This window comes from Cimex lectularius, unplaced genomic scaffold, assembly GCF_000648675.2.
Source record: "Cimex lectularius strain Harlan isolate CLEC.00 unplaced genomic scaffold, Clec_2.1 scaffold20, whole genome shotgun sequence".
NCBI classification, from domain to species: domain Eukaryota; kingdom Metazoa; phylum Arthropoda; class Insecta; order Hemiptera; family Cimicidae; genus Cimex; species Cimex lectularius.
In genome coordinates this window covers 1026537-1054250 of record NW_019392641.1, presented here as the reverse complement: position 1 = coordinate 1054250, position 27714 = coordinate 1026537, and the positions used below count along the sequence as shown (strand labels likewise).

The 27714-nt window shown below is 36.3% G+C and overlaps 2 protein-coding genes across 2 annotated transcripts; both read right to left on the bottom strand.

Annotated features, from left to right (window-relative positions):
• On the bottom strand, positions 1–27253 carry LOC106669936 (superoxide dismutase [Cu-Zn] 2-like). Its single transcript, XM_014399827.2, has 4 exons — positions 27148–27253; positions 2087–2284; positions 1056–1306; positions 1–796 (listed from the first exon to the last, which is right to left on the bottom strand). Exons 1-4 carry the CDS (start codon positions 27226–27228, stop codon positions 697–699), a joined length of 630 nt encoding a protein of 209 aa, XP_014255313.1. The 5' UTR covers positions 27229–27253; the 3' UTR covers positions 1–696.
• On the bottom strand, positions 18098–19446 carry LOC106669933 (submandibular glandular kallikrein-9-like). The gene has a single exon (XM_014399823.2). It carries the CDS (start codon positions 19133–19135, stop codon positions 18227–18229), a length of 909 nt encoding a protein of 302 aa, XP_014255309.1. The 5' UTR covers positions 19136–19446; the 3' UTR covers positions 18098–18226.
• Positions 27254–27714: the final 461 nt, after the last annotated feature.

Genomic DNA, 27714 nt, shown 5'->3' with positions numbered 1-27714 from the left:
TGAAATATGTTCATATATTATATTTAATAGTTACACATTCATACTTTCCATTCATAAGCTTCTTCTGTTTTTTCCCTTTTTTTATTAATCAAATTTCCAAAGTTATGATGAGAATATGTCACATAATTTTTTTTAAACTAAAAATACTTATTACATTGTAATACTTTCTTTTGGAAACTTCCATTTACAAACTAAAGGTGTCATTTTGCCATTTTTGCAACATGTAGCATAATTGATTAATACTAGATAAATTAAAATACTTCATTCATAAATAAAATAATTTGTAAATATTTAATACATAAATTGGTTTGCTTAAAAATTAAATTACAAGTTGCATAGAACATCATTTTTTTCTTTTAGCAACGTTGTATTACACTAATATCATAAATGTATAATTTTGATTAATACTGCCTTTTTAATAACTAAATATTAAACATTGATTTATTATCACATTACTTTGTATACCCTTTTTTTGCTAATAATTTTCTTATTAATTGATTTTTAGTTTTATTTTCTATTTCTTCCTAATACCAATTAAAAATATTTGCGTTCATTTAAAATAATTTAATTCCACAAAGTATTTACAAATAACCATTATATTTTTGGTATAAATATTTTTTTTTTAAAATTTAAGTACATTAATTAAGACCTATGGTTTGATTTCCAATATGATGTAATTCATTCTTTTTGTAATTATCAGTTGGTTAATTTTAAAAAGACAACGAAGACAGTCAAGATCGTAAAGTAGGGTGATGACCTGCTTGCTGAATTTTCCAGCTTATCAGTTCCAGGATCTCTGAAACAAAACAAAAAAGACAACGGTGCACTCTGTTATCTTGAACCACCCAAACGTATAATATTTCAAAACAATTGGCAAAGACGACACAAAGCGGTTGAAGAGTGAATTTAGCAAAAGAAGGATAAGGCTTTAGAAGAGGTCAAAGGAAAAAAGCGATAGCACAAACAGTGACATAGACAAAACTAATTTATTTACGTAAATAAATAGTACATGAAAGAATGAAGAAAAACGTATACTATGAGAGAGAAAAAATTACAGTGTGCCAATGACGCCGCATGCGATTCTTGATCCCGCATGTCCTGTTGTTAGACTGTCAGGATGTTGTCCTTTGCCAAGATCATCAGGATCAGAATGAAGAACAACTCCACGTCCAATGATGCAGTTCGGGCCTACAAGGCTTGCAACATGGTCCGAAAGTGTGAAGGCAGCAACTCCATGTTCGTTCGCATCAATGTTACCCAAATCTCCAACATGCCTCTCTTCATCGGTGGGTCCACCATGATGTTTCTAAACAAAAAAATTCAATAACAACACAAAAAACTAAAATAGTTTTATTTACTCTAATTTAGTTTCAATTTAATTACTTGCACTATTAATAGAAACTAAACTAAATAATTAGTTATGTTTTATTAAACAGAACAAGATTTTACATCCATTATATTTAGTGGTCTATTGACCAAATTACTTCTTTCAATTAATTAATCTTTTTACATAAGGTTTTGGTGGAAATAAAAATGTTAGTGCCTCGAGCAGGATTCGAACCCATGACCTTCAGCTAAATACACCGCTGCTCTACCACTTGAGCTATCATGACAACAATTTTATTTTATTTTTTAAATTGTAAAGTCCCGCTATTGACACACACAATTTTTAAGTCACATTAGCTCAAGTGGTTAGAACGACGGGGCAAAGGCCAGGAGGTTGTGGGTTTGAGTGACACTAATTTTCCTTCTCTACCACACTTTACATAAAAATTATAAATCCATTTAAATATTTACTCTGGTACGACCAGTCGCATACTAGGACCAACTGCAACATATAGATTTTTTTTTTAAATATACATGCTGGCATTGCTTGATTCTTTTACCACTATATTTTCATTTAGCACAAGCTTTAGATTAATTATGTTTTAATGAGATGATTTTGAATTTATTTTCTTTTTAAGTGGTAAATATGATTTATTAATTATTATTAGCCAGAAGAGTTCATGTAACAAAGTTTTTTGTTTAAAAAAAAAATTATATATACATTTCTCTGTTTATGTGTGGATAAATTTTATATAGTTACATTGTAAGGGTTGAAGTGTCCACCAGTTGAGGCACAGCCACTGCTTAGGTCTCCCTTTTCATGGATGTGGAATCCATGGGTGCTTTTTGGTTTCAGCCCTTCGACAACGCCGGAGATAAGCAGGATACTGCCAGATTGCGTGAAGGTGATGTTTCCAGACACATTCGGCCCCACAAGCTTGGCAACTGCCCTGTGCTCCTGAAAAAGCGAATAATTCAATGTTTAAAAATTGTTAAGAAAGAGAATATCATTAAACACAATCCAATTATCCTAATATTTTTAGAGCTGATGGAAAAATTCTTTGGACAATGTTGGTATAAAATATGATGAACAAAACAAACAGTTTATAGTCTGATGGTGTGTTATGTTAACTGTCAAAAATTACAGCATCCTCTGTTTTTGTTTTTTGTTTGGTTTCACCAAGTTTCAAAAATTACCAGTAACACTGAAGCTGTTCTTATATATGAATTTTTTTTTTAAAGATTTTTGATTTGATAGTGATATTTGTTGAACCTCCCAGTGATTGAAGTTGTTATTACATCAACACGATGAGTGTGATCGGCTCCAACCTAGGAGGCCGATATCAAGTAGTGAGGTTGACACTGGGCCACCCGATGCTTTAGTCTTCTGTAAGGTGATGATTCGGAATGAATTATTTTCTAGCATGATTGGGCTAGATGAGTAACAAGAGGAACATTTAGATCCATACGGACGGTGTGACTGGAAATATAGAAACATGTGTTGTTCATGTCAAGTAAATTTTTCTTTTGTTTGTCCATGTAAGTTTAGATCATCTGCCACAGAGTCTTTTTAATATGCTACACCTTATGATACAGTCTACACACTTGTGTTCTATATGGGTATTTCACATCAATTGTTTCTCCAGGAAGAGTAAGAGGTATTGTACATGCTTCACAACAGGGATGGGAACATTGTTCAAGTACGCTGGTGGGAGCATTTTCTTGTAATATATGTGAATATTATGTAAATATGTTGATTTAGTTTTATTAACATTGATTCCATACTGTCGGAGTTGGGATTTGAGGATATGCAAGTGATTTTGGAGATTAAAAGAAGCTGCCATGTAATCTGAGAAATGATAGTGTTAGGTTGTGTAGGTAGGTTGTAGGTATATATAAAGCAGAGGAGTTAGGACGCTGCCCTGTGAGATACCTGATAGAATTGAATAGAAAGGAGATAATGAAGTTTTGTGGGACATGTGTCATGACCATTAAGATGGGATCTTAGTATAGATATATATACAGATTCTTTTAGGTTAATTACATGGTTGGTAGTCTGTGTTTGTTTTCTGAAAAAAATTGACAAGCGTGAAAGGTATGTAGTACAAGAGTATCAATGGCAGAATATCAAGAACCCCAAAAATTGTTGTAGGTGTGATTGTAAGTGTAAAGGGTGATAGAGGAACATTTGGGGGGCTGAAATCACTCAATAGCATAACTTTAGTGGTGGTACATATGAGACCAATGTCTGACAACGTACAAGAACAGGAAAGTACAATAAGCCATAAGGCTGCGGTGCTTGGAGAACAGAAATTCCCACTTCCTAGTGTCCAACAGCATCAGAACCACCAAATCACCAATCGGGTGTTTGTTGCAGGAAGCCTTGAGAAGTCAAATCAGAGACATAATAATAATAATCTTTATTCGTGGCTTTAGCCATTTTACATCACATACACATAACATGCAATACATTGTTTATGTTGGAGCAACACTCAAAGCGGGTGTAATTTTATTTTTAAAGTTTTGTAATTTATTACAGAATAGATTAACCTCTACTGAATTCATGAGCCTACATGCTATAAGGATAATAGGTGCTGAGAGTAGATAGTATTACAGAAAGGGATAGAAAATAGATTTTTCTAGTTAATTTCAAAGGAACATTTTAATAAACTCGTTGCAGAAGCTCAGGGCTTTCTATAATAAAATTTAACAATTTATATAAAAGTATAACATCATAAATATCTCTTCTTATTTTAAGGGGGGGAGGGTAATTTCCAACACAGCTCTTAGTTCATCATAATTTATATGGTCTAAGTTTAAGTGTAATTTATAGGCTAAAAATCTTAAAAACCTATTTTGAACTTTTTCAAGTTTATTGATGTAAGACAACTTGGGGACCAAACTGGAGAATTGAACTCAAGAATAGAGCGAATAATTGAAAAGTATAGAGTTTTTTTACAATTTGTATTAAATTCACGAGTTTCGTGGTATAGTGACCAATTAATATCTTACAATTAATTAAGGTTTTTAGTCAAGATAAAAAAGTCAGTGTCACGAGCGGGATTCGAACCCACGACCTTCGGCTAAATATGCCGCTGCTCTACCACTTGAGCTATCGTGACCTCCATCCACTTGGACACTAACTTCCCATCTCAACCCCACTTTTTTATCCCAACTAAAAACCTTAATTAATTCTAACAATTTGTATTGTTGAAATCCTTGGACTTTCTTTTTATAAATCCTAGCAGTTTTACAGCTTTATTTACAATAGCATTTATATGATCAATAAAAGATAGAGTTACATGTAAGGAATTGAGCTTAGAAAAATCGAAATCAATAAAATTACTTTTAAAAAACTCTCTTAGACTGTCAGTTTTCATCTGTTTATAAATAATGGGCTGATATCCAGGCTAAATTGCCAATACAAGATTATAATTATTTGTTGTTGATTAATGCAATGTTCCGATTTTCGTCATTTTTAATACTGACAGAATTTCAACATCAAGTAGATTAGAGTGTATTTATTGCCTCCAATTAAGGCTCAAACAATTACTTAACAAACCAAATATATTATTCAAAAAATAAATAAAGATTATAATTGATCTAGAGCAATTGGGGAACTTTGAATGATAATAATTAAATTTAATTTATTCTTAGTTTATGCAGATGTAAAAAAAATATGATTTCATGATTGTATAATGAGTGGTGATTAGTGACCGTTAATCGATAATTATTCAGAAATCGTGAGATGCGGTCTGGTGAGATGTAGGTTTCAGAAAAACATTTTCTTTTTCGTGCCAACGTTTCGATCTTTAATGAGATCATCTTCAGGACCTGGGATTTACAAACATTGTTTACATTTAACAAATACTTCTTCTTGCCATTCTTGCGAATCCAACGCATATAAACATAAAACAGCAATATCTCACTGGCACTCTCAACACGACACGCAAGAATGGCACAATTACACAGAAGACAAACATTTTGAGTGAGTAGAAATACTTTGATTGAATATAAAAAATATATTTTGCATTGTATAAATTCACTTTTCCACATCCTAAATGTATTTGTTAAATGTAAACAATGTTTGTAAATCCTAGGCCCTGAAGATGATCTCAATAAAGATCGAAACGTTGGCACGATTAAGAAAATGTTTTTCTGAAACCTACATCACACCAGACCGCATCTCACGATTTCTGAATAATTGTATAATGAGTTAAAATTAAGTTGGATTGTTAGACGGTGGTTTATTTATTTTTAATTTTTACTTGTGCAAGAGTGAACACAAAGTGGCATCTAGGGCGTTCGTAGCTCTTCAGCAAAGAGTAATTACTAAACGTAGTAAAACGTGGATGGGATTCCACAAAGAGCTTGTAACTTTCTGAGGTCATAGCTCTGCAAGGAGCTTCTTTGGGTGGAGAGGTGATCACAATAAAAAAAAGGAGAAGAATAAAAAAAGGAAAAAAGCCGCCGGGCCTCGGCATGGTAAATGAGAGGGCGCGATCTGTTACAAGGCTCAGGTTGGCGCTTGTTAATAGTTTATTAACTAGGCAGCCCGGCCTTGGCTCCTTTTCCCGGCTCGTTTCTAATTTTAATTACATCGGTTAAAAGTACGTCAATCACGGGATTTGTCAGCGACAATTATCAACAACAGGATTTGAAATATAAAACGATGGAAACTCGTCTAGGCATGCAAATGAAATCCGCTGCTAATGATGAGACGATAATGATTCCGGCCCACTATAATTTAGCCCTTTTCCTACCACTTAAACACCAACTGGTATAGGGGAAACAGAAATTATTAAAGAAGCAAGGAAGGTGTTAATATTTGGATGTATTCGCTTTCGGATTCACAGCTGCTTAAAAACCCATCATCGACAAAAAGAGTATAGTAGATAACTATGCAAACAGGTTGTTGACTTTTCCATATTTTTAAAAGATAAATATATTTTATTTCCATCATACATATGTCTAGAATCTATACTAGAATGTAGAATTTCTGAATTTTAATTTCGATTAATTTTATTAGTCGTATATCGCTGAGTTGAACAGGCAGTTTCGCCAGAAGGTTGATTTTTTCCTCCAATAAAAGGTGGACGACTTTTTTAATATTACACTCTAGCTAATAAGTAATCTTTCCATGATGAAATAATATAATAAAATATAAGGTGCGTGGGTAGCCGCAACGGTTTTGGCGTTGAAACGGCGCTCGTCAATGTAAGGTAAAGGTCCCGGGTTCGAAACCAGCGGCCCTGCATTCGAACCTGCTATACTTACAAATGGGCGTTTTAATAGAAATGATAAATGATGGAGTGAGTGTGGTGTTCAATCCTTTTCAAAAAGATAGTTCCTACTCACAGTAAGTTGCTTTGCAACGATCAGGATTTCGAGCCTTTTAGCTCATCATCAGGTTGAAGGACTTCTACAACCTGATGATGAGCTAAAAGGCTCGAAATCCGGATCATTGCAAAGCAACTTACTGTGAGTAGGAACTATCTTTTTGAAAAGGAATGGGCTTTTTTTCAAAAACACCGGCATCCTGAGGGTTTATATGACCTCTGCTGTTGCGAACTCTCGTAAAATATATAATAAAATAAAACATTTACGCATAAAATAATTGTTTTGTCGTTTAGTTCTTCATTTTTTGTAACGTCACCTTAATAAATCATATAGTTTGACACGTTTGAGTCGTCTTGCTCGGTGTTCAATGTCTAACAGGTTTCTTCTACATTGACTTGACCATGGTGGGCTTTACAGAACTTAAAATATTGTCCACTTCTGTTTCCATCGAAAGTCTTCATTTCCGACATACCTAGTGCATTTTCTGTGCATTTCAGTTCGCTAAGCTCAAGCCGTTGTATGACGGTATGTTTTGTACGGTTGATCTTACAAGCACAGAACTAGAGCCGGATGCCATAAGTCCCTATGGTCTTGAGGACATATTGATAAAGTAAGATCTTACTTTCGAAGGGTATTGGGTAGTTCTTTCCCATCAATCACATGTTTCGGAATTTGATGTTGACCACTTGACTCTTTTTTTGACGTGCGTTTTCAATCGTAACTTCGCATGTACCTCGATGGCGTACGGGATTTCAAGATTGTAGTGGTGGTCTGGTATATACTGAAATTTCCGGTTGGTGATATTCATGTACCGTTTTTTCTTCTTTCCTCTTTTCGTTTTCAGCATTGGTGCCGACCGCCTTAATTTCCGACCATTAGCAAATGTTACCGTGGTATTTTATTTGTTCTCTGGTATGTCGCTAGTGAAGAGCACGAATAGGCTAGGCCCAAATAAACTGCCCTGTGCGAAAGGGTCTTTTTGCTTAATTTGGAAATACTAGCAAGTACCAAGGCTTGAGTGGAAATCAGTAGTGTAGTGGAGAACAAGACTAGTTTTTTTTCTTGTCCTCCACTTTTCGCACCAGTCTTCATCAATCTCAAAGTTTTCTTCGGTGTTGGAGGTCACTTGAATAGGATTCGGTTTAGAAGAAAGAAATGTGAGAAAGTGCTAATGAATTGCATTGTAACAATGGAAAACTTAGGAGTATAATTAGTATAAAGAATGGGGTAAAGAACGTCCCCTTGAGAGACGTCGGCCTGTACAGGTTTCTACCTGGATACACTTACTCTGAAGCAGTAAGATAGGATTCAAGGATAGTTTAACTGGTGGGTAAAAATCGTTTAGGTGTATAGAAGGTGCCTGAGTGCCAGGCCCTGAAAACCTCGGCACCGTCCAGGAATGCACCCAAGTTCTTTGATCTCTATAGCGGGGAAAAGTGTCAACTACTCTTAAAATTTTTGGATCGTGGAATGATAGGGCATAAGCTAGATTGGTGAGGAGAAATGATTTTAAGTGATTTTTTGATGGGCTATCTTATTAAAGGGAGTGTTTTGAGGAGCACAAGAAAAAAAGTAACTTGCTCTCAAAAGTGTTTAATTTTTTAATTTTTTTTTAATTTACCACGCCCGTAGGAATAACCCAATTTTTTAAAACGATGACTAAGAATCAATTGTGCAATTTGGCGAAAATACATGTCAATGACCATAAATGGTGTTTTTCTCAACGTACTGTTTTATATTTTGGCATTTTACGTCTTGTTCTCCTCAGCTTATGTAATAGACATTCAGAAAAAATTAGAATTTGCATGCAGCTAAGTGTAAAAGTAAGTCCATAATGTTTAAAACTTATTTGAGATGAATTGCCTTTTATGCGTGCACGGTTCGGCCACAATTTACACAAGTTTACCCTCATAAATCGTTCAGGAGACTTGGGGTGGCGGAAAAAAGTTGAGCACGACTTTCGCCAAAGTTTCACGTTTCAACATTTCACGTGGCATGTTTGCCGTAAAAAAAATATTGTCTGGAAATCGAAAAAATTAACCACGTTAACTCGTAAAACCGGTCCAGCTTCTTTCAAAAGCTGATTATACTTCAGCTCTTAGTCTAATGAATCAGTTAAGAAATGCATCGCCCCGATTAAAACACAAAAATAAACTACTTTTAGGCCTTAAAAAAATATTATAGACTGAATGTTGGCGAATAAAATCGAAAGTAGACTATACTAAAGTTATTCCTGATGGCTGAAAAATCATTAATTACAATCTGAAACTGTTAGGGCCAAATTGTTTTAACCTATTGTTTTGTTGTTTTTTTTTTAAACTGAATTATGGCAATAAATTATTAAAAGATTAAACGAATTGACAGTATGTGGTGACAAAAATATTAAATTGCAGGAGATTATATCATACATGTGTGACAGAGTGTGTTTACAACACACCAATACGGTGGTGAAAGGAGGTTTTAATAAATTCATTCAAAAATAATGTAAGTGAATTTTGGCTTTTATTCATACTTTAATGCTTGATGATCCGTTGGGGTGAATTTCTATCCTAAGTCAAATTTTCATCCTGTCCGGGTAGGAGTCCCCGAGGGAGTGTTCTGGGTCCGATCCTTTTCTTAATTAACTGATGACATCCTTAATGCCTCAATACTTTGCTGTTCACATTTACAGGTGACACTACAATCCTGTCCTCTCACAAAGATCCTGTCATTGCCTTCCTTGAGCCTTAGCTAAAGAAGTGTAGTGTAATGCCTAAATTCCAGTAGTTTAACTTTACATTCCTCTACCCAGAACAAACTACTTTCTGTGACTGACGAAATGGATCAAATTTTTGCAGTACTTTCACTAAGGTGCGGTACCTCGGACTGTACATCGACAAACGCCTGACGTGGAAACCACGCACAGTCTGAAACGTCAGGAGGTTATGACACTATATTCAGTTCTTGCACGACTTCTTGACAAACGTTCTAATTTATCTCTCAAAAATAAACGGCTGCTTTACAACACCATAGTTAAGCCGATATGTACTTACGGACAGGAAGTGTGGGGTTCAGCCAAACATTCCAACATCCACCGCATTCAAACTGCCCAGTCCTTAATACTACAAAAATACTAGATGCTACATTTTATGTATCGAATCTATCTACACATACAGACTTACATATCCCTAGTTCAAGATAAAATCCGTTCCAATTACCGCAAAGCCCACAAAACCCTCCCAACTACCCTAAATCAGCGCATTAGAAACCTCCTATACCGACGAATCCCCTCTCAAACCCACCCCGCCGAATCCGAGACAATGGCCGCGAGATTCCCTCGATGATGCTGACGATAGTGAAAGTGATAATGACATATATATATCCCGTTTCCGCAAATTTCATAAAAACATCCAAAATCAGCGTAGAAAATATTTTTGTTAATTCTACTCCTAAGTAATATCTTAGCAACAATGAAGTTGCAATTGAACTGAAATAAAATTATAAAAGCGTGTGATCTATCGTTAAGCATAGGGGATTTGATCAATTTCGTGAATATGTCTATACATCGACAAACGTCTCATGTCGAATTCAGTCCATTGCACTTAAACGACAAGGACGATACAAAATATTCTCTCGACTATTAGACAGACGATCCCTTAACAATAAAAGTCCGATGTGCAACATTCGTTGCCAATCTTGCTCAAGGTCCTGAGAAGGACATGAAGATCTTTTAAGACCGCACTAGCCCTAGAGCCATATCGGTCCCCCGTGCGAGCACGGGATCGTTTTTCAAGGAGGGAGGCAACACGCTTCCGTCTACGGTGGGGTGTGCAATACGTAACGAAAAAGGCTCTTCCCCGCTTGGCCCTTCTGCAGGGCTGGGTCTGAAGACCGCCCGGCCAGCGTAGCTGCCGAAGCTACTCCCGATCGATAGAGAAGGCAGCTCTATCGAAACCCCGAGTTGAGGAGCGCCCCTAGCGTAGGGACTTCCGACAGACAGGCCGGCACAGGTTTTTATTGAAGTGAAATGCTAACCACCGTCCAGGAGGGACTGCGCACCTCTTGGGCTTCTCTCAAGGAGCCTCACCACGAACCACTACGAGTCCGACCTCAATTGCAAGCAGTACGCCCGTAGTTCAGTAATTCTCGCTTGTAGGACTCGCATGCTGCTGTCCGCGAAGTGTAACTGATCTCACACCCAACGGTTAATTGTAGCAAATCACTCTGCAGAAATTCGCCAAACCGTCTACTGATGTGCTACAGCAGAGGTTATATCAACCCTCGGGGTGCCTGTGTTTTTTAAAAAAAAGCCCATTTGTAGGTATGTCGGGTTCAAATTCATGGTCACTGGATTCGAACCCGGGACCCTTACCTTACAGTGATGAGCGCCGTGTCAACGTCTAAACCGTTAGGCCATGACTTACTGTATGGGAATGTATAGGAGGTCAGTCAAAGCATTCAAATCCATTACTTTGTCAAATTTTGCATGTTCACGTCAATATAAGTTTTAATCTATCTTGGACTTGGAACAAGCAAAAACCTAGACATTTGAACTGTTATAAAATCGGCAAATCAGAACAAATCCTACCTTTTTGCTTTGCAATCTCAACATGAGACCTATGATAAATATAAACATTTACGACAAAATAGCACGTTTACTGAGATGAGAGGATAAAATTACCAATCCGTCGTGAGAGAAATGATACGTTTTCCCCGGATGAAATATGCATGAGTAGGAGCGGTGGATCCTCGTCAAAGGGCAGTGCATGACTCAAACGGTTATGAAACGAAATAGGAAAATTGCCGGCGAACCCAGATTCTCACCTTTTATCGTCCAGTTGAACGTTGACGAGCTCTATTCTGACCGTCTTCGCTCAGCCGATTCATTTGACCTTATAATACAATTTGACATTGATAAAAATTGCCAATAAAAAAACTATAAATAAATACGTAACGTCAAATTATCGTTAAACGGAGGGGAAAATTCCTGTATACGATCGTCAAAAAATCGTTAAACACTGCTCAAATATTTTCAGAAATTCTGCAGAACTAAATCTAGTTTGAAGATAAAGTTGAGGTTATTAAAAACTTAATTGTTTGCCCGGTATGCAATCAAAACTATTTCCTTTGATAATCATTTTATTTTTCAAATAAGGCCATGTTTGACTGTCGAGGCATTTTATTTTTCAAATAAGGCCGGCACCACGAGTATATCTTTCTCACATTTGGAAAAATCTGCACTTTCTACTGATAAAGTCATTCTAATTGGCTACTCATCGGACCTTACGGTTTTTGTTGCATTTCTCTTTGTATCCCTCCACATGTGGTAAACTGAAGTATTTGACCATTTACATACACATTTATACTAATAAACCCAGTTTCCTAATATTACAGCTGAAGTGGTGGTCGGTAAGATGGTTCTAACCTTGCCGACCTCCTTCCATTCTCGCGAATAAATACATTCGAACGGTATGTACAAATTCCACTCGTCCATAAAACTAATCCTAATGTTTTTTTGACGGGCCTGTGGAGTACTCGATATTCCTCGACAGCCACGTCCATTCACACATAACCTCTCACGCTAATAAATACGATCATACTAGAAAGGACGGAGCATCTCGGTAGTATTACTACAACCAAGACGCTGTCGACCCTTCCCACAATCATACTACAAATGTATTATCACTAACCTAACTCGGTGGGCCTGTGAGTTACTCGATATTCAGTCACAGCCGCACCCATGCATGGTAAACCACTCACGCTAATAAATACGTTCGTACAATACAATGGGGGGTGAACCACATGTGGGGGTTATATGCGGCTGTAAGCATTTAGTGATTTTAAATATGTCATAAATCGATTATGGTCGCTGTTATGCCTTAGAATTTTTGAGATATCGGAAGGTAGGTCGCACCGCTCTCTGTGTAGCATTCTTCTAGGATATTCTTCACTATCACAACTGCACCACACAGAGGACATACTCAGGGTCTCTTTCTAATTAAGAGGTGGCCATGTGCCAGCCTCGTGTGGCCTATCCTTAATCGTGTGAGGTGTGATGATAATCCTGTCTCTCTTTGCCATTTTTTCCGGGACCCAGGGTTTTGTTTTCGGTTTCACTGCTTTCAACTTTTCGGTCATATTATCCCAGCGGATTTGCCATTCACTCCAACTTAACGTTTTCTTTGCGTTTTTGATGTCTGCTGGGCTGATCGGAAAATCCGGGTCATGCGGCATTTTAGTGGTTTCTTTTGCCGCTCTGTCGGCCTCTTCGTTTCCTTTTAGGCCGACATGACCCGGGATCCAAAGATCCAAAGAAAAACGACCTCACGTTCCGCCTCGTATAATTCCCTTATGAGCTGATAGATGTTTTTTACTAAAGGGTCCGTGGAGAATTTGTTCCGTGTAGCCGAGATTGCGCTGAGTGAGTCTGTGCATATTAAATTTTGATCTTGGCAGTTTAACAATCTGACTCAGGGCCAACGATATTGCGGTTAGTTCTGCGGTGAAGATGCTGGCCGTGCTCGGGAGGGGAGTTTTTTTTGCAATTATCTCCCATAAATATAGCACAGCCAACACCCTTTTCAGTTTTGGATACATCAGTATATATGAATTTGCCTTCATTGTATTCCTCCCTTAAGGAGAGGAATGATATTTTGTAGATAGAGAGAGTACGAAGGAGTATCTTCTTTTTTCCACACCGCCAGACGATCTGAACTGTTATTATTTCGAACGGTATCGTTATCCTACATGCTCCATACTAAATATATAATTAATCGAATAATTACAAAAAGCATTCTTTTTTACGATTAATTAATCTTTATGTAAGGTATTGGTTAAAATGAAAAGCCAGTGTCACGAGCGGGATTCGAACCCACGACCTTCGGATAAATGCACCGCTGCTCTACCACTTGACCTATCGTGACTTCGATCCACTCGGACACCAACTTCCCTCTCAATGTACAACCGTTCGAATTTTCGAGTTGGTGTCCGAGTGGATCGAAGTCACTATAGCTCAAGTGGTAGAGCAGCGGCGTATTTAGCCTAAGGCCGTGGGTTCGAATCCCGCTCGTGGCATTTTCATTTCGACCAATCCCTTACATAAAGTTTAATTAATTGAAAGAAGTTATTTGGTCAATCGGACCACGAAATATAATTGATTCTTTTTTATTGTTACAAATATATATAGCATAGCAGATGAGCTTTAAATAACAAGTATTTGAGAGAAAACTGTGAACAAATTTTATCCACTTATCTATCTTATTACAAAATATGTTAAAACCAATCGAATATACAAACATATTGCTGAACACTCTAGGTCTACTATGTTTCCCACAAATAAATCCTCCAAAAGAATAGAATTTTATAGTTCACCGATTCTGTCTTCAGGCCTGTTTGATGTACGAAATGTCTGCTTCAGTTAATTTGCCCTCATCTTCCAAGCCACTAATGAGCCGTCGTTTTTAAGCTCGTTTGGAATTCTACGACGAGGCAGGCCTTTGATTCGTCTCATTCCATTATGAAAATGTTGAAACCGTGCGTTCAATTATTACGTTCTCACCGTAAATTCTATGCCTGAAATCGAACTTGTTTAGCAAGCAATTACTCAAATGAATTTTATCTTTTTCCATGTCATACGCGTCGAGGTTTTTTCTACACTGACTTTTGTGATTTGCGATCATCTTAACAATCTCATTCAATATAGTTCTCTCCACTCAAGAGCCAACTCGCCTAGCAGATAACAAAGGATCGTCTTTATAACAGTGTAAGTTGAAATTTGAAAAACCTGTACACACATCCAATAAAATAACATGATTTTTCCTTCTTGAAGGTAGGATAATAGATCATCTCTTGTCCTTTTTTATTATTAGATGTTACGTTACACGTTATTAAGATAATTAGGAAAAACATTGTTTCTTCTACATTTTATCAAGAATTCTTTCTTGAGTTGGGCGTTTAATAACTTATTATTTAGTGAAGATCATTTCTTAAAACTTGACATTACTTGTGTTCTGTGTTCCTCAGCGATATGTCTGTAGAACATACCTCCTCCCCGATGGGCAGTACTGGCATGTCCGTTTATATCGCCCATGATTAGAGTAACGATGTTTTCTTACATTTCGACCTCAACAGTTTTGATTTTTCTTCTTGAAGGTGGGTCATCTCTGATGAATCACTATTGAAACCGGAAGCAATAAACTGTTTAGTTTTCATCTTTGTTTTGTTAATTTCAATTTTTAAACATAAAAATGCCATTTAGTGCTGAGGATGTTGTGCGTGGTGTGGCATTTATTGATGATGGACGTTCCATCAGGTATGCGGCTATTGCCATCAGAATTCCCTACGAAACATTGCAAGACGTCAGATGTTTTCGCAAAACTGGGTCTTACCATAGAAGGCCCGGTACTGGACGCCTAGGGTAACAGAACCACAAGATGACCGTTTTTTGACTTTGAGAATTTTGCAAAACTGGCATCTTAGTGTTGTTCAAGCGATTCATGAGCTCCGGGAAGTTCGAAACATCCAAATTTCTGAAAACACTGCTCGAAGAAGATTAAGTCAGTATGTACTATGGCTTTTCGCTCCGTAAGAGGACCAGAATTTACTAGAAAACACAGAGTTGCATAGCTCTCATTTGCTCGAGAACACAGCCATTGATCTTTAGACTGTTGGTCTGCTGTACTTTTTACAGAAGAGTGTAGATTTGTTATACGATCTCCTGATGGGCGTGAAAGAGTGTGTAGAAGGAGAAATGAAAGGTACAAAGCCTGTAATTTTTCCCAGAGAAAACCTATTCAACGTAGCTCAGTGATGGTGTGGGCGGGAATTTCAATGGGAAGTCGCCCAGAGTGGTTTGTTGTTCGTGGAGGGTCTTCGACGGCCACTCGCTTTGTGGGTGAAATTTTGGAACATCATGCATTGCCTATCCTCGATGAAATCAGCGACAATTCGATTCCAATGCACGATAATGCCTGTCCACATGTTGCTCTATTACATTTTGTTCCCTTCTTCTCGGGAAAAAATTAATAAAGCTTAAATAGTGGCGGGACGAACCGAGAAGAGAAGCGCGAGAAGCAGGAAGCAATTCGCGGCCTGCAAGATCCTGATCGGGAGGGCACTGGGTCCGAGATTGGAACAAAAAAGCAACGAGGGTCAGTTCGATATAGACGTTCCGAGGAAGAGGTGGTCTCCGCGAGGAAAGAAAATATTCTTTAAAAAAGTGTATGTGTTTGTGTGGCTTGTGATCCTAGTCGTGCTGATCGGAGAGTTCCTACGAAGAGAAAGGGGCTGATCCCGGCAAGTGAAGAGTGTTCCCGTGAGTTGGTTCATTTCCAATTTCTTATCAGGCCTGATAATTCCGGACTAGAGACATTAGCTATATGTTTCGACCGTAAAACTACTTCGACCGCTCGCATCACAAACTACATTCAACAGCATACATCAGGTAAGACCCTGGCCAGCCCGTTCTCCAGACTTGAACCCCATCGAACATTTATGGAACCCCAAGGGACGAATAAGAGCACGTCCATCTCTTCCTGATGCACTCCACGATCTTGAAAGGTCTCTTCGTGAAGAATTGGCTAACCTCCAAGTCTCCAGCAAAGAGACATTTCCAGTCTGGTAGAAAGTATGTCGAGGCGCCTTCGAAATGTAATTAAGGCAAGAGGAGGAAATAGGCGATATTGAAATGTTAATTACAAATTTAAAACAAATTTTATCTGTCAGTCTTTTTTCCTTAGCAATTTACATTTTTATGTATTTTTTAGACAAGGACTCAGTTATTAAACGTTAAAAAACGTGAAACTTCGATTAATATATAAAAATATATATAATGAAGTTGTATTACAAGTGGCAGAATTTATTGAAGCAACGACAAAGGCGTACAGAAAATGCTGATTCCATTGGATTTACTCAAAACTGTATTTATGGGGAAAACGATTTAAAATACCAATTTCTCTTGGGAAACCACTGGTTTCATCTAAGCTGACGTGCCTGGCATTGGAAAGACGAGTGTTATTAGGATCAAATTGAAACTGGAGATTTGAGGGACACCAGGGGCCGATTGAATAGCCAGCCTCTCGTCTCTTCGCAGTTCATGAGGCCATCGAATATAATTTAAATTAGCCCCTGGAATTTCTCATCCATCCCATTCTGGATATCGAATAAGCATATGAAAATAATGAAAGTTGCAGAAGATAAGCGAGTGCTCTGTAAATTAGTGGAGAAAAGAGTGTAAGTTATTTTATATGTATTATTGTGAAATTTATGTTTGTTGGTTAACTATGCTCACCCGCCTGTTGTTTAGCTAACACATAATGGATATAAACATATACGATGAAATTATTACAATTTAACCTTGATTGATTCTTGTTTGGATGCCTTTAGTTACCTTCCCATACTGACCCTTTACAATTTACTAATTTTGTCAAAACTTTACTGCAGGTTTTTACTTCTATCTATCGGCGTAGACATTTTCCTAACAGTGCAATTTTTTTTTCGGACAATTGGCTTTGGGGATACCATCTACACTACTGACATACCCACACATCCAAACACACAAATCACAATCTACGCGGACGATACCGCAATCTTATCAACACACTCAAATCCTATCCTAGCAACAGAAGCACTCCAACAACACCTGAACCTTATTAACTTAATTATTGTTAACTGGTGCAATCTGTGGCGGATCAGGATAAACGGACAAAAAAGCCAACAAGTTACATTTACGCGCAAACGACAAACCTGTCAACCAGTGCACATTTTCAACAAAATAATACCACCATCGAACCAAGTTCGCTATCTTGGGCTTTATTTAGATAGTAGACTTACTGAAACCCACATACTCGATTAAAACGGCAAGAACTTAACAAAAGATATGGACTACTCCGACACCTTCTTGGACCAAAATCAAAACTAAGCATACATAACAAACTAACCGCCTACAAAACAAATCAGACCTGTTTGGACCTACGGAGTCGAGCTTCGGGGCTCGGCCAAATCATCAAATATCCAACAAATTCAGTCTTTTCAATCTAAAGTTCTCCGCCGTATCCTCAATGCTCCCTTCCATGTCACAAATCAAACGATCCATAAAGATCTTAAAATCCCTTTCGTCAAACATCTTATCCAATCACGCTTCTTCACTTTTCACTCACTCTCCCTCCACCCTAACTCACTAGCCCTAACTCTTTCCTCAACATCTCACCCTTACAATCCTCCACGCCGTTTAAAACGACGATGGCCTCGTGACCTTCTATCTAACCAACCGAATTAACTTTAACTCCCTCCCAATTAAATAAAAGTTGGTTTCTCTCCTTACTGCCTCCTGGTCTGACAGGTCTGTCAGATTTGTTTATAACTAACTATTTGTTCAATGTATATTATGTACAGATAGCAATAAATAAAATAAACATCTTTAAAAAAAAACAATTGGCTTTACATATGGCCTATGAATTAATATAAATTAGCCAGTAGCTCACTTTCGACTTTGTTCAGAAATCTCGAGTGATGTGTTTTACGGAATTAATTCGGATTTGTTATACATTTTAAATAACAGTTCGGACAGGGATGTGTTTATTGTTCAAAGGTGTACAATATCGACTGAAGCGACGGTTAAAATACCGAAGATGACGAGGACCATGCGAGCACTGAGACCGACGGACGAATTCAATGAGAAAAGATTTATGTAAGGATAAGCGAGTGTGTAAAGCTGGAGATTATAGCCTTCCTTGAATAATCCACCAGTGTTCACACCGAAGAGATAGCCGTCGCAGATGAAACCCGAGCCGGAATCACCAGGAGCCATGCTGTCCTTCTTAGGGTCCACGGCCAGTGCACAAACTTCGCCGTCAAGCTTCTTGTCCGTTTTGTATAAGAGGGTACTTTGGCAATATTTGTCGTCTTTCGGTTGCACTTCTATCACTCTTATGTCGTAACCCGATTTCATTGAATAGACGCCTTCGTCACCCATCTGTGCTCCGAAACCCATGGCAGTGCATGTTCTACCGCTTTTGACGTAATCTACCCAGCGTTGGCGGAAATCTTCCGGATCGCCGGTCGGAAGCGAACCAGCTTTGACACGATCGGACTCGATAAACGGTTTGTCCAATGTCCCAACGGCAAAATCGTGATAGGAAGTCTTGTCCCTCTTGTTCTTGAATTCGGGGTGCATTTGGTAATCTACGATACCTCTCTGTTGAAAATACGGGTCGTCGGTTTTATAACAATTCACCACTCCGGCTACCATGTATTGCTTGGATATGTCCAAACGCACTCCTTTATAAATAAAGCAATGACCGGCGGTAATGAATCGTTTCATGGATATCAGGGCGCCCCCGCATCTGTACGCGCCGTACATGCAAAGCTGATAAGGAAATTCGCCCGGCTGGGCCAATCGGCCCCCTATTATTTTCGCATGATCCGCCCAAATTATTTTGCTCGCCAAAAGTAACCAGATTAGATAATATAACACCAAGTGAATACGATACATTTAGAATTTGAGAAGAATAAGGAAAACTAATTTTTCAAATAAAACCCATCACATGTTTTTGTCTTTTTTTCGTGTTTTCTAATATACCGATAAGTCGTGGTTTTGTGCCTATGGATGTTTATGTGAATTAGTGGCGGCTGTTCAAAACTTGAAAACGTATTTTTAATATCACTGTTGGGCTAATTTACTACTTACATAGCATTTCCAAGTATATTTCAGTCTTTCACTAGTCAAGTGTAACCTTTCACAAATCAAACGTTGCCTAACACGCATGTTTTTTTTGCATCGACCGTAGCCACACGAAAACGGTTATATAATTTTATATCTATTGACTTATCTCATACATACATATTCCTATATATATTTTTTATTTATACCTTTTTTTTTGCCAAAATCCAAAGATCAAATCAAATTTATGACTAGGAGAAGGACTCTCCAAGAATTCTTAATTATAGTTATTTTTTGGTTGGTCATTCTTCAGGGATATTTCACCGTGACCCTGTAGCAATTGTAGACTGGACTTCTGCTCATTATACCCGCACACTCAGCGTAGGTAAGTCTGCTATGTCCAATTCTCAGTCGCGCCAAAACAATTCCTTCGAGCCTCGATTCGCGCCTTGAAGATCACCAAGGGCCGACGTTCGGTTTTATATCCCTTAATTTATTATCTCATACTTCTCTCCATTCTTCCTGCCTTTGTTTAGCGTGGGAAATAAAATCTGTGTATGTATTTAACTAGAATCTCATCATCAGTGGCCAGTTTTGCACCACTATTTGCTTTTTCATTAACTACAATGCGTTCATGTCCTGGAACCCACACAAAAACTACCTTTAAACCAGAGGGTGTGAAACGTTGCACGCTTAGAGGTTTGCAAAGAGACTTGGTCGTTTATTGTCAAAAGGACCAACACGAGTGTGAGCAGACTATTAGCAAATTGCCTTTTTAAAAAAACTACCATTTTCTTAAGGTTGGAAATATTATTGTAAAGTAGAAGTAAGGAAAGATTTCTGAATTTTATAAAGAAATAAATTCCAGGCAAGAAGAATCCACCAGAATAGGGAATTGTTGTTATTAAAACATATGGATATATTTACCACTACTTTAATACTATTTTCACAAAACATTTGGAGCAACATATTCCGATTGGGACTCCCAAAATATGATCAACAGACCAGGCAGAACGGGACACTTGTCGACGGACATGCGGCGCCATCTTCAGTGAGGATCTGTGTCATTTTGTCCGAGTATGGCTTATATGTCGTTGGGTCCGTCGGTTGTCGCTAGAAGCATTTTGAAGTAGGTCATGGTGATCATTGGATGGTCGTGATGTAGGTTATTTCCATTGTCGGTTATTATTTCGACGCAAACGTTCAGAAGAAAACATCAAAACCAACACAACCGAAAACCTAACAACCCACAAACAATAGGGCGATGAAGTTCCTCCAGAATATTTATCAACAACTGGGGGATCTTGTGATACTAGTGGCCTTAGAAAGCTTAAAGGTCTATAAAAAGATTTTTAAGCACGTTCAATTTTGTCAGTCATTTTGAAATAAAATGATTAAATATTTCTTATGCCAAGTCCAACTGTCACTAGGTAAAAATCTGATAAAAAAGACGTTTTTAATCAGATAATCAGATCCATTTGGACAGTCATTTTGAATTAAAATGATTAAAGATTTTTCATACCAAGTCCAACTGTCACTAGGTAAAAATCTGATAAAAAAGAAGTTTTTAATCAGATAATAAGATCCATTTGGACAGTCATTTTGAATTAAAATGATGAAAGATTTCTTGTGGCAAGTCCAACTGTCACTAGGTAAAAATCTGATAAAAAAGATGTTTTTAATCAGATAATCAGATCCATTTGGACAGTCATTTTGAATTAAAATGATGAAAGATTTCTTGTGGCAAGTCCAACTGTCACTGGGTAAACGTCTGATTAAAAAACGTCTTATTAATTAGGGCCAATTGGATTGTCATTTTGAATTAAAATGATTAAAGATTTTTTTATACCAAGTCCAACTGTCACTAGGTAAAAATCTGATAAAAAACGTTTTTAATCAGATAATCAGATACATTTGGACAGTCATTTTGAATTAAAATGATGAAAGATTTCTTGTGACAAGTCCAACTGCCACTAGATAAAAATGTGATTTTAAAAAAAGATGCTTTAAGACAGAAAGGGAGTTAACTTATTTAAATTATTAGAATTCTTTAAGAAAATTATTAAAAATCGTTACTACCAACACAGAACAGGTTATTGTTGCATTAAAATTTTCAGTTATTCAACCAATGCGAATGTAATCTTGTTAAATATGCATCATTTTACCACAGTCGTGTATCGCTACGTTAAAAACACTCCTTAACGCAATTTTTCTTGAAATCTTGACAAATGAGACGCTTAAGTTACACAAAAAAACTCGAAAAACTCGTTTTTTTGAGCCAATTATCGCTACATTAAAATATTCAGATATTCAACGGGTACGATAATCACTTTGAAATACACTATGCTACAAGAGCTAAGCTAAAACCTGCCAAACAAGGTGTTTATCAACTGGCCTGTATGGACAAAAATTGTTTCAAAATTAATTTTAACAGAGCCTTGGTGTGTTACAAATATCAAAATATGATTTTTAAGTCTGAAAGTAAAAATTTGTATTATAGACACATGAATAAAAAATTCAAAAGTTTTTACCAGAGATTGGTGATTTGACGTGTAGGATAAGCTCGCCTGAAGTATTGACTTTTCACGGATCACCCTGTTAAGAATGTACTCACGCTTGACAAAGTTTTTTCATAAATATTTGTAAATTTAACCGAATTCGTCAAAAAACAGGTTTAAACCAAATTTGATTATAAATGCGATGTTAAGTTCAGAACAAATCTATAATCTTATTTTTTGTCAAATGAGCCAAATGATTCTTATAAGGGAATGAAAATTATTACTTTTGTCATAATAAAGAGATAATTTTAACAGTTCAGCGGATTTTTATGGCACACTAGCTTTTAATGTGCTTTGCGTGCAGTTCAAGTGACTGTTTCATGATTCGATTCAACCTTACATCCTGCTACTGTGACTTAGTCGAACTTTTTTTTTTCTTAATTTTATTGTTATAAGTTCTATAAGTTTTTGCGTTGTAAAATAATTATTCTTTTCAATTAATTATTCTTTTTATGTAAGCTTTTGGCTGAGATAAAAAAGTCAGTGTCTCGAGCGGGATTCGAACCCACGACCTTCGGCTAGAGAGGATCGAAGTCACGTTAAGTGGTAGAGCAGCCGAAGGTCGTGGGTTGTAATCCCGCTCGTGACATTGACTTTTTTATCTCAACCAAAACCTTATATAAAAAGAATAATTAATTTAAAGAAGTAATTATTCAGAAATCGTGAGATGCGGTCTGGTGTGATGTAGGTTTCAGAAAATTTTTTCTTTATCATGCCAACGTTTCGATTTTTACTGAGATCATCTTCAGGGCCTGGGATTTACAAACATTGTTTACAATTAACAATACATTTAGGATGTGGAAAAGTGAATATATACAATGCAATATATATTTTTTAATTTTTTATATAAACATAAAACAGCAAAATCTCACTGGCACACTCAAAACGACACGCAAGAATGGCACAATTACACAGAAGACAAACACTTTGAGTGAGTAGAAATACTTTGTTTGAATATAAAATATATTTTGCATTGTATAAATTCACTTTTCCACATCCTAAATGTATTTGTTATGTATGTATTTGTTGTTGTATTTGTAATTGTAAACAATGTTTGTAAATCCCAGGACTTGAAGATGATCTCAATAAAGATCGAAACGTTGGCACGATAAAGAAAATGCTTTTCTGAAACCTACATCACACCAGACCGCATCTCACGATTTCTGAATAATTATCGATTAACGGTCACTAATCACCACACATTTCTACACGTGTGAAGTAAATTGGTCAATTGACCACTAAAACATAAATGGATTAATACAATTATCTACGCTTTTTCTGTATTTTAATTTTAATAATTAAAGAATTAATCGTTTTTTAAATATGATTTTTTTTGGATTTACTAGATTAAAAACAGAAATAATCGTTTGTGACTCTGGTTTAATTTTTTTTTTAATAATTGTTGAATCCCATTTGTTCTTAATATTAATTGATTAGGCCTGATTGAGCAATTCGCTTTAGGTTTCAAAATAATTACATTTTCTTTATTATTCATGTTTAATTTTTAAGGATTGAACAATTTTTACAGAGATAAATTTCAGCACGGTCGTCCTTGTAATTGTAAATTGAACTGACTTGCAAGTTCTATCTGTGAGAAAGTGCAGTGGACGGCTAATCATCCAGCCTGGAATTTACAAATCGTCCAGCCTAATCGTTAAAAAGATTAAAATCGAATGGAAAATTTTTACACTCTAAATCGACCTCAAAAATTCCACTCTAAGAATTTCAGTAGGGAAATTTAGGAAAAAATAATCAATTAGTTTTAAGATCCTCCAGGGCTAAGTCATTGTGACTTACAGTGTGCTTATACTGGGTAGAGTTTAATTGACTAATTTTAATCCTTAGACTAGTTCACTTTTAAAACAAAGTTTAAAGCTTGATGTGTTTTATTAGTAATTTTTACACTATTAACTCCATTATATTAAATGGTCTATTGACCAAATTACTTCTTTCAATTAATTAATCTTATATGTAAGGTTTTGGTTAAAATGAAAAAGTTAGTGACACGAGCGGGATTCGAACCCACGACCTTCGGCTAAATACGACGCTCCTCTACCACTCACGATAGCTCAAGTGGTAGAGTAACGGCATATTTAGCCGAAGGTCGTGGGTTCGAATCCCGCTCGTGGCACTAACTTTTTCATTTCACCCAAAACCTTGCATAAAAAGATTAATTAATTGAAAGATTAATATTACCATTAACCTTGTAAATATATGTTTATCATCGATATCAATCTAAATATACACATTGTATAGAACACAAACAACATTATTAATAGTAATTCAAAAATCCTGAATATATTACTTTTTACGTAATCTATTTTAAGAAACTTTTACAAAATAATCTGATCTGCATTGCCTCAAGGAGAGCGACCTGTCGCTTTGGTTATTTCTAGAAATGTAAACATCAACACGGTCCGCTTAATTTCGCAGTTTGTCACCAATGTTATCATAAACGATCGTTATCTTTTTCGTCCGCATTTTTGAACAACGTGAATTAATTGTTGTTCAAGTTTAATCAATAAATGTGATAGCAGTTTGTCTTTTGGAAGGCTAAAATTATTATTGACCTAATATCTAAAAATCTTTGTCATTTTTTTTTCATTATAATCAAGTTTTCATATTTAAAATAATAGAGGAAAAACAGAGGTAAAAGCGATACCATTGGGAATATCCATTAAGCATCTGAAGAAAATAGGTTATGTATTACAGATACATGTTGTTTCCAATTTGTCGAACCAAATTTATACATTTTCATTTTAATATTAGCTGTTTAAGTAAAAGAAGTTGACCCAAAAATGTTTAGAACCATTACAGCATTCCTCTTAGAATTATCTAGAAAAATAGAATGAAGACTTTTTAAAACTGTTGAGAAAGAGTTTCTCTCCTATCGGCCAACTGTTCTTCCCCATTATCTAGCATTGAAATTCCCGGAATTTCTCAGACCAATCACTCCACACGTGATTGACTTTATAAAGTGAAATTATTTGAAGTCCAAACCCGTTGTCTTTTAAATGTCGCAAAGCAGTGACAAAAATAAAGAACATTTAAAGAAATATGAACTTTAATGCGTTGTTTTATTCAAACCAACAAATTTCTATCAGTCTAAAGTGTGCATATATATGTTTCAATTTGTGCGAACTGTTGGGATGGACTTCATTGCAGTGCTCAAGGTCAGTGGTATGTGACCAGGGGTGGATCCATCTCTGTAAGTGGATGGACCGGTTCGGATAATTGAGAAATACCGGGTGATCCGCCAACCGCGACAATCTATCTTTATTTTTTGACACTCGGAAAAAAATGAAATCGATTTTCCACAGAGAAAAACCTTACTTCTATTGTTGTGGTCGGACATTTTTTCCATTAGATGTATGTATTACAACCATGGGCCATTAACAAAAATTAACAAAAGGTAATTTAATGTGTAAACAATAAAACAATGAAACGAATGTGGAAATCTGATGTACGGCTACTGAACTTTCGCCATCCGTTTTTTACAAATTCGTTTGTGTACGCGATATACACCATCGTTCTGGTCATAATTACTGAGAATAAAACAATCTATGTAATAAAACAAGTATTCATTTATCAATTCCTCAATCAATCAAAATTAATTTTATTTTTATGAACGGAAGTATAAACAAGCAAAACGGCCGTAACAGTAATGACAGCTTGATACAATTGATTGAAATCAATCAATATATATTTATTTATTTAGAAATCGTGAGATGCGGTCGGGTGTGATGTCAGAAAAACATTTTCTTTATCGTGCCAACGTTTCGATCTTTATTGAGATCATCTTCAGGGCCTGGGATTTACAAACATTGTTTACATNACACATACATTCTCTTTCTCTCTGAATCACACTTTAATTTTCATAACTTTTATGGTATTTTTTAGGTTGTTGGCTTGTATTTGAATTTATTGTGATATTTTTTAGTATGATGTTTTGTTCGTTTTCCTTTAATTGTTTAGACACATTTTGCACGCGATTATTTGAATGTACGTAGCCTAATCGTTTTAATATAAGATCTTTCGTTGTTTAGAACGGTTTCATCATTTTTAAATATTTTATTTTGCAAATTGTAACACACGTTGTATGCAAGAGAGATCTAGGAGAACATCATATCATCTTTCTAACTATCTCTCTCTCTCTCTCTCTCTCTCTCTCTCTCTCTTTTATCTCTTTCACTCTCTCAATCCCCCTTAATATTTAGCCCACCTATTTTTCCATTTTGTGAGAAAAAAGCGACAACGTGCGAACTTGACTACGTCCATGTTTTATCCAGGAATTCACCAGGATTATTTCGTTGCTGTGATTAAAAAAGCAGTGACTATAGTTTATTTATTTATTCGATTAATACAATTTATTGTCAATGTAATGTAGACCTTTTCACAGGTTTTATTCGAATTATTGGTCTAGCCTCGACCTTGCAGCAAGGACGCAATAGATTACTCAACGATCTATACAAAACAAGAGATTTTTGTTTTTAACTGGCATTAGAAGCCCCTCCGTTTTGCACAACAAGTAGTTAAATAAACAAACTTCTTCCAATAATTTTTAGATCATGATTAAATCCCTATAAAACTCTTTTGTGGGAACCAACATTGTCCGAACTTATACATTTACACTCTCATACCGTCACAAACAAAAACCATGTGTAAATGTGAAATAAACGATGTAATAGTTATCTAACTCAATTTAGTTCATGTTGGGTTCAATATGACAAAACTTTGTGTAGATAATCGAAAAACAAGTAAACAGTGAGGGGGGAGCTACTAATTTCTTCGTGTAAAACTTGAATGTTTTAAACTATTATGTACTTTCTCTGGAAACGTTGACAAATCTACTTTGCTGCATATTTATATGTTGTGTAAAAGAAAGCTAAAAAAATTTTGAGATTAATTTTGAAAAATGTGATTATGGAACAAACCTTCCGCGAGTCCTCTATGCTCTCTCGACAACAAAGGAAGCTAAATTGATTATATGCTAATCCTAAAAACATGATAATAAAACGCACTTCACTCATTCTTGTTAATTTTAGGTGCGTGACCGATTTCATGCCTTCATAAATGTGTTCCGTCATGGTAATTTTAATTAAGTCATTTGAAATATTTTATATTCATGTTGGGCGATTATTGATTAATTTTTGTCTATAACCGTACAAGGAACTTATATAATTTAGTCGTAACTGGCTATAGTTTCTTAGCAAAATTAATCTACCGCACAATTCTTGTTTTATCTTTTATCTCTAGACATTTCCTTAGTCAGTAATGATCTCTTACCTCGTCATACGGGGCCGATGTCGCCGGTCGGACAGAGACGAACGAAAAGTACACAACTGAGATGAATAAGGCGGCTTTCATTTTGTCAGACTGAGCGGGAGCGATCGCCACATACCAGTTTTATACGTGCTCCCCACCACATTGAACAGTAAATAATAATAATCCTGTGTAAACGACGGGTAAACGCCACGAGAGAAAGACGATAGTGAAAAAGATAAGGAGGCGAACAGCTCGCAGAACGCAACTATTAAAGGTTACACCCATCAAATAAATGGCGAGGATTATGCTGGAGATGTTATCGTCCTTTATTTAATTTTAATGCACATCAGACGAAATTCTTCTGTAATATCTTCAAAAAAGCCTACAACCTTAACCAGTTCTTAGTACACATAAATAACAAACGATATGTAACTGATCAAGAAGAACAAAATTTGAAATTAGTTCGAATTTCTTTTTTAACCCAACGGAACCTGATGACCTGGGAAGATTCATACTGTTTTTAAACACTTGTGAGTATGTACATGTATTTTAGTCACGTGGCTTGGTGAGTCACTGGAAGAATTTTCA

Excerpts from the sequence above, each read along its gene's own strand:
- LOC106669933 (XM_014399823.2), bottom strand. The coding sequence starts at position 19,135 with ATGTATCGTATTCACTTGGTGTTATATTATCTAATCTGGTTACTTTTG.
- LOC106669936 (XM_014399827.2), bottom strand. The coding sequence starts at position 27,228 with ATGAAAGCCGCCTTATTCATCTCAGTTGTGTACTTTTCGTTCGTCTCT. Across the intron at positions 1,307-2,086 it reads GACACTTCAACCCTTACAAT|AAACATCATGGTGGACCCAC; the intron begins GTAACTATATAA and ends TTTTTTGTTTAG. Across the intron at positions 797-1,055 it reads TGCGGCGTCATTGGCACACT|AGATCCTGGAACTGATAAGC; the intron begins GTAATTTTTTCT and ends GTTTTGTTTCAG.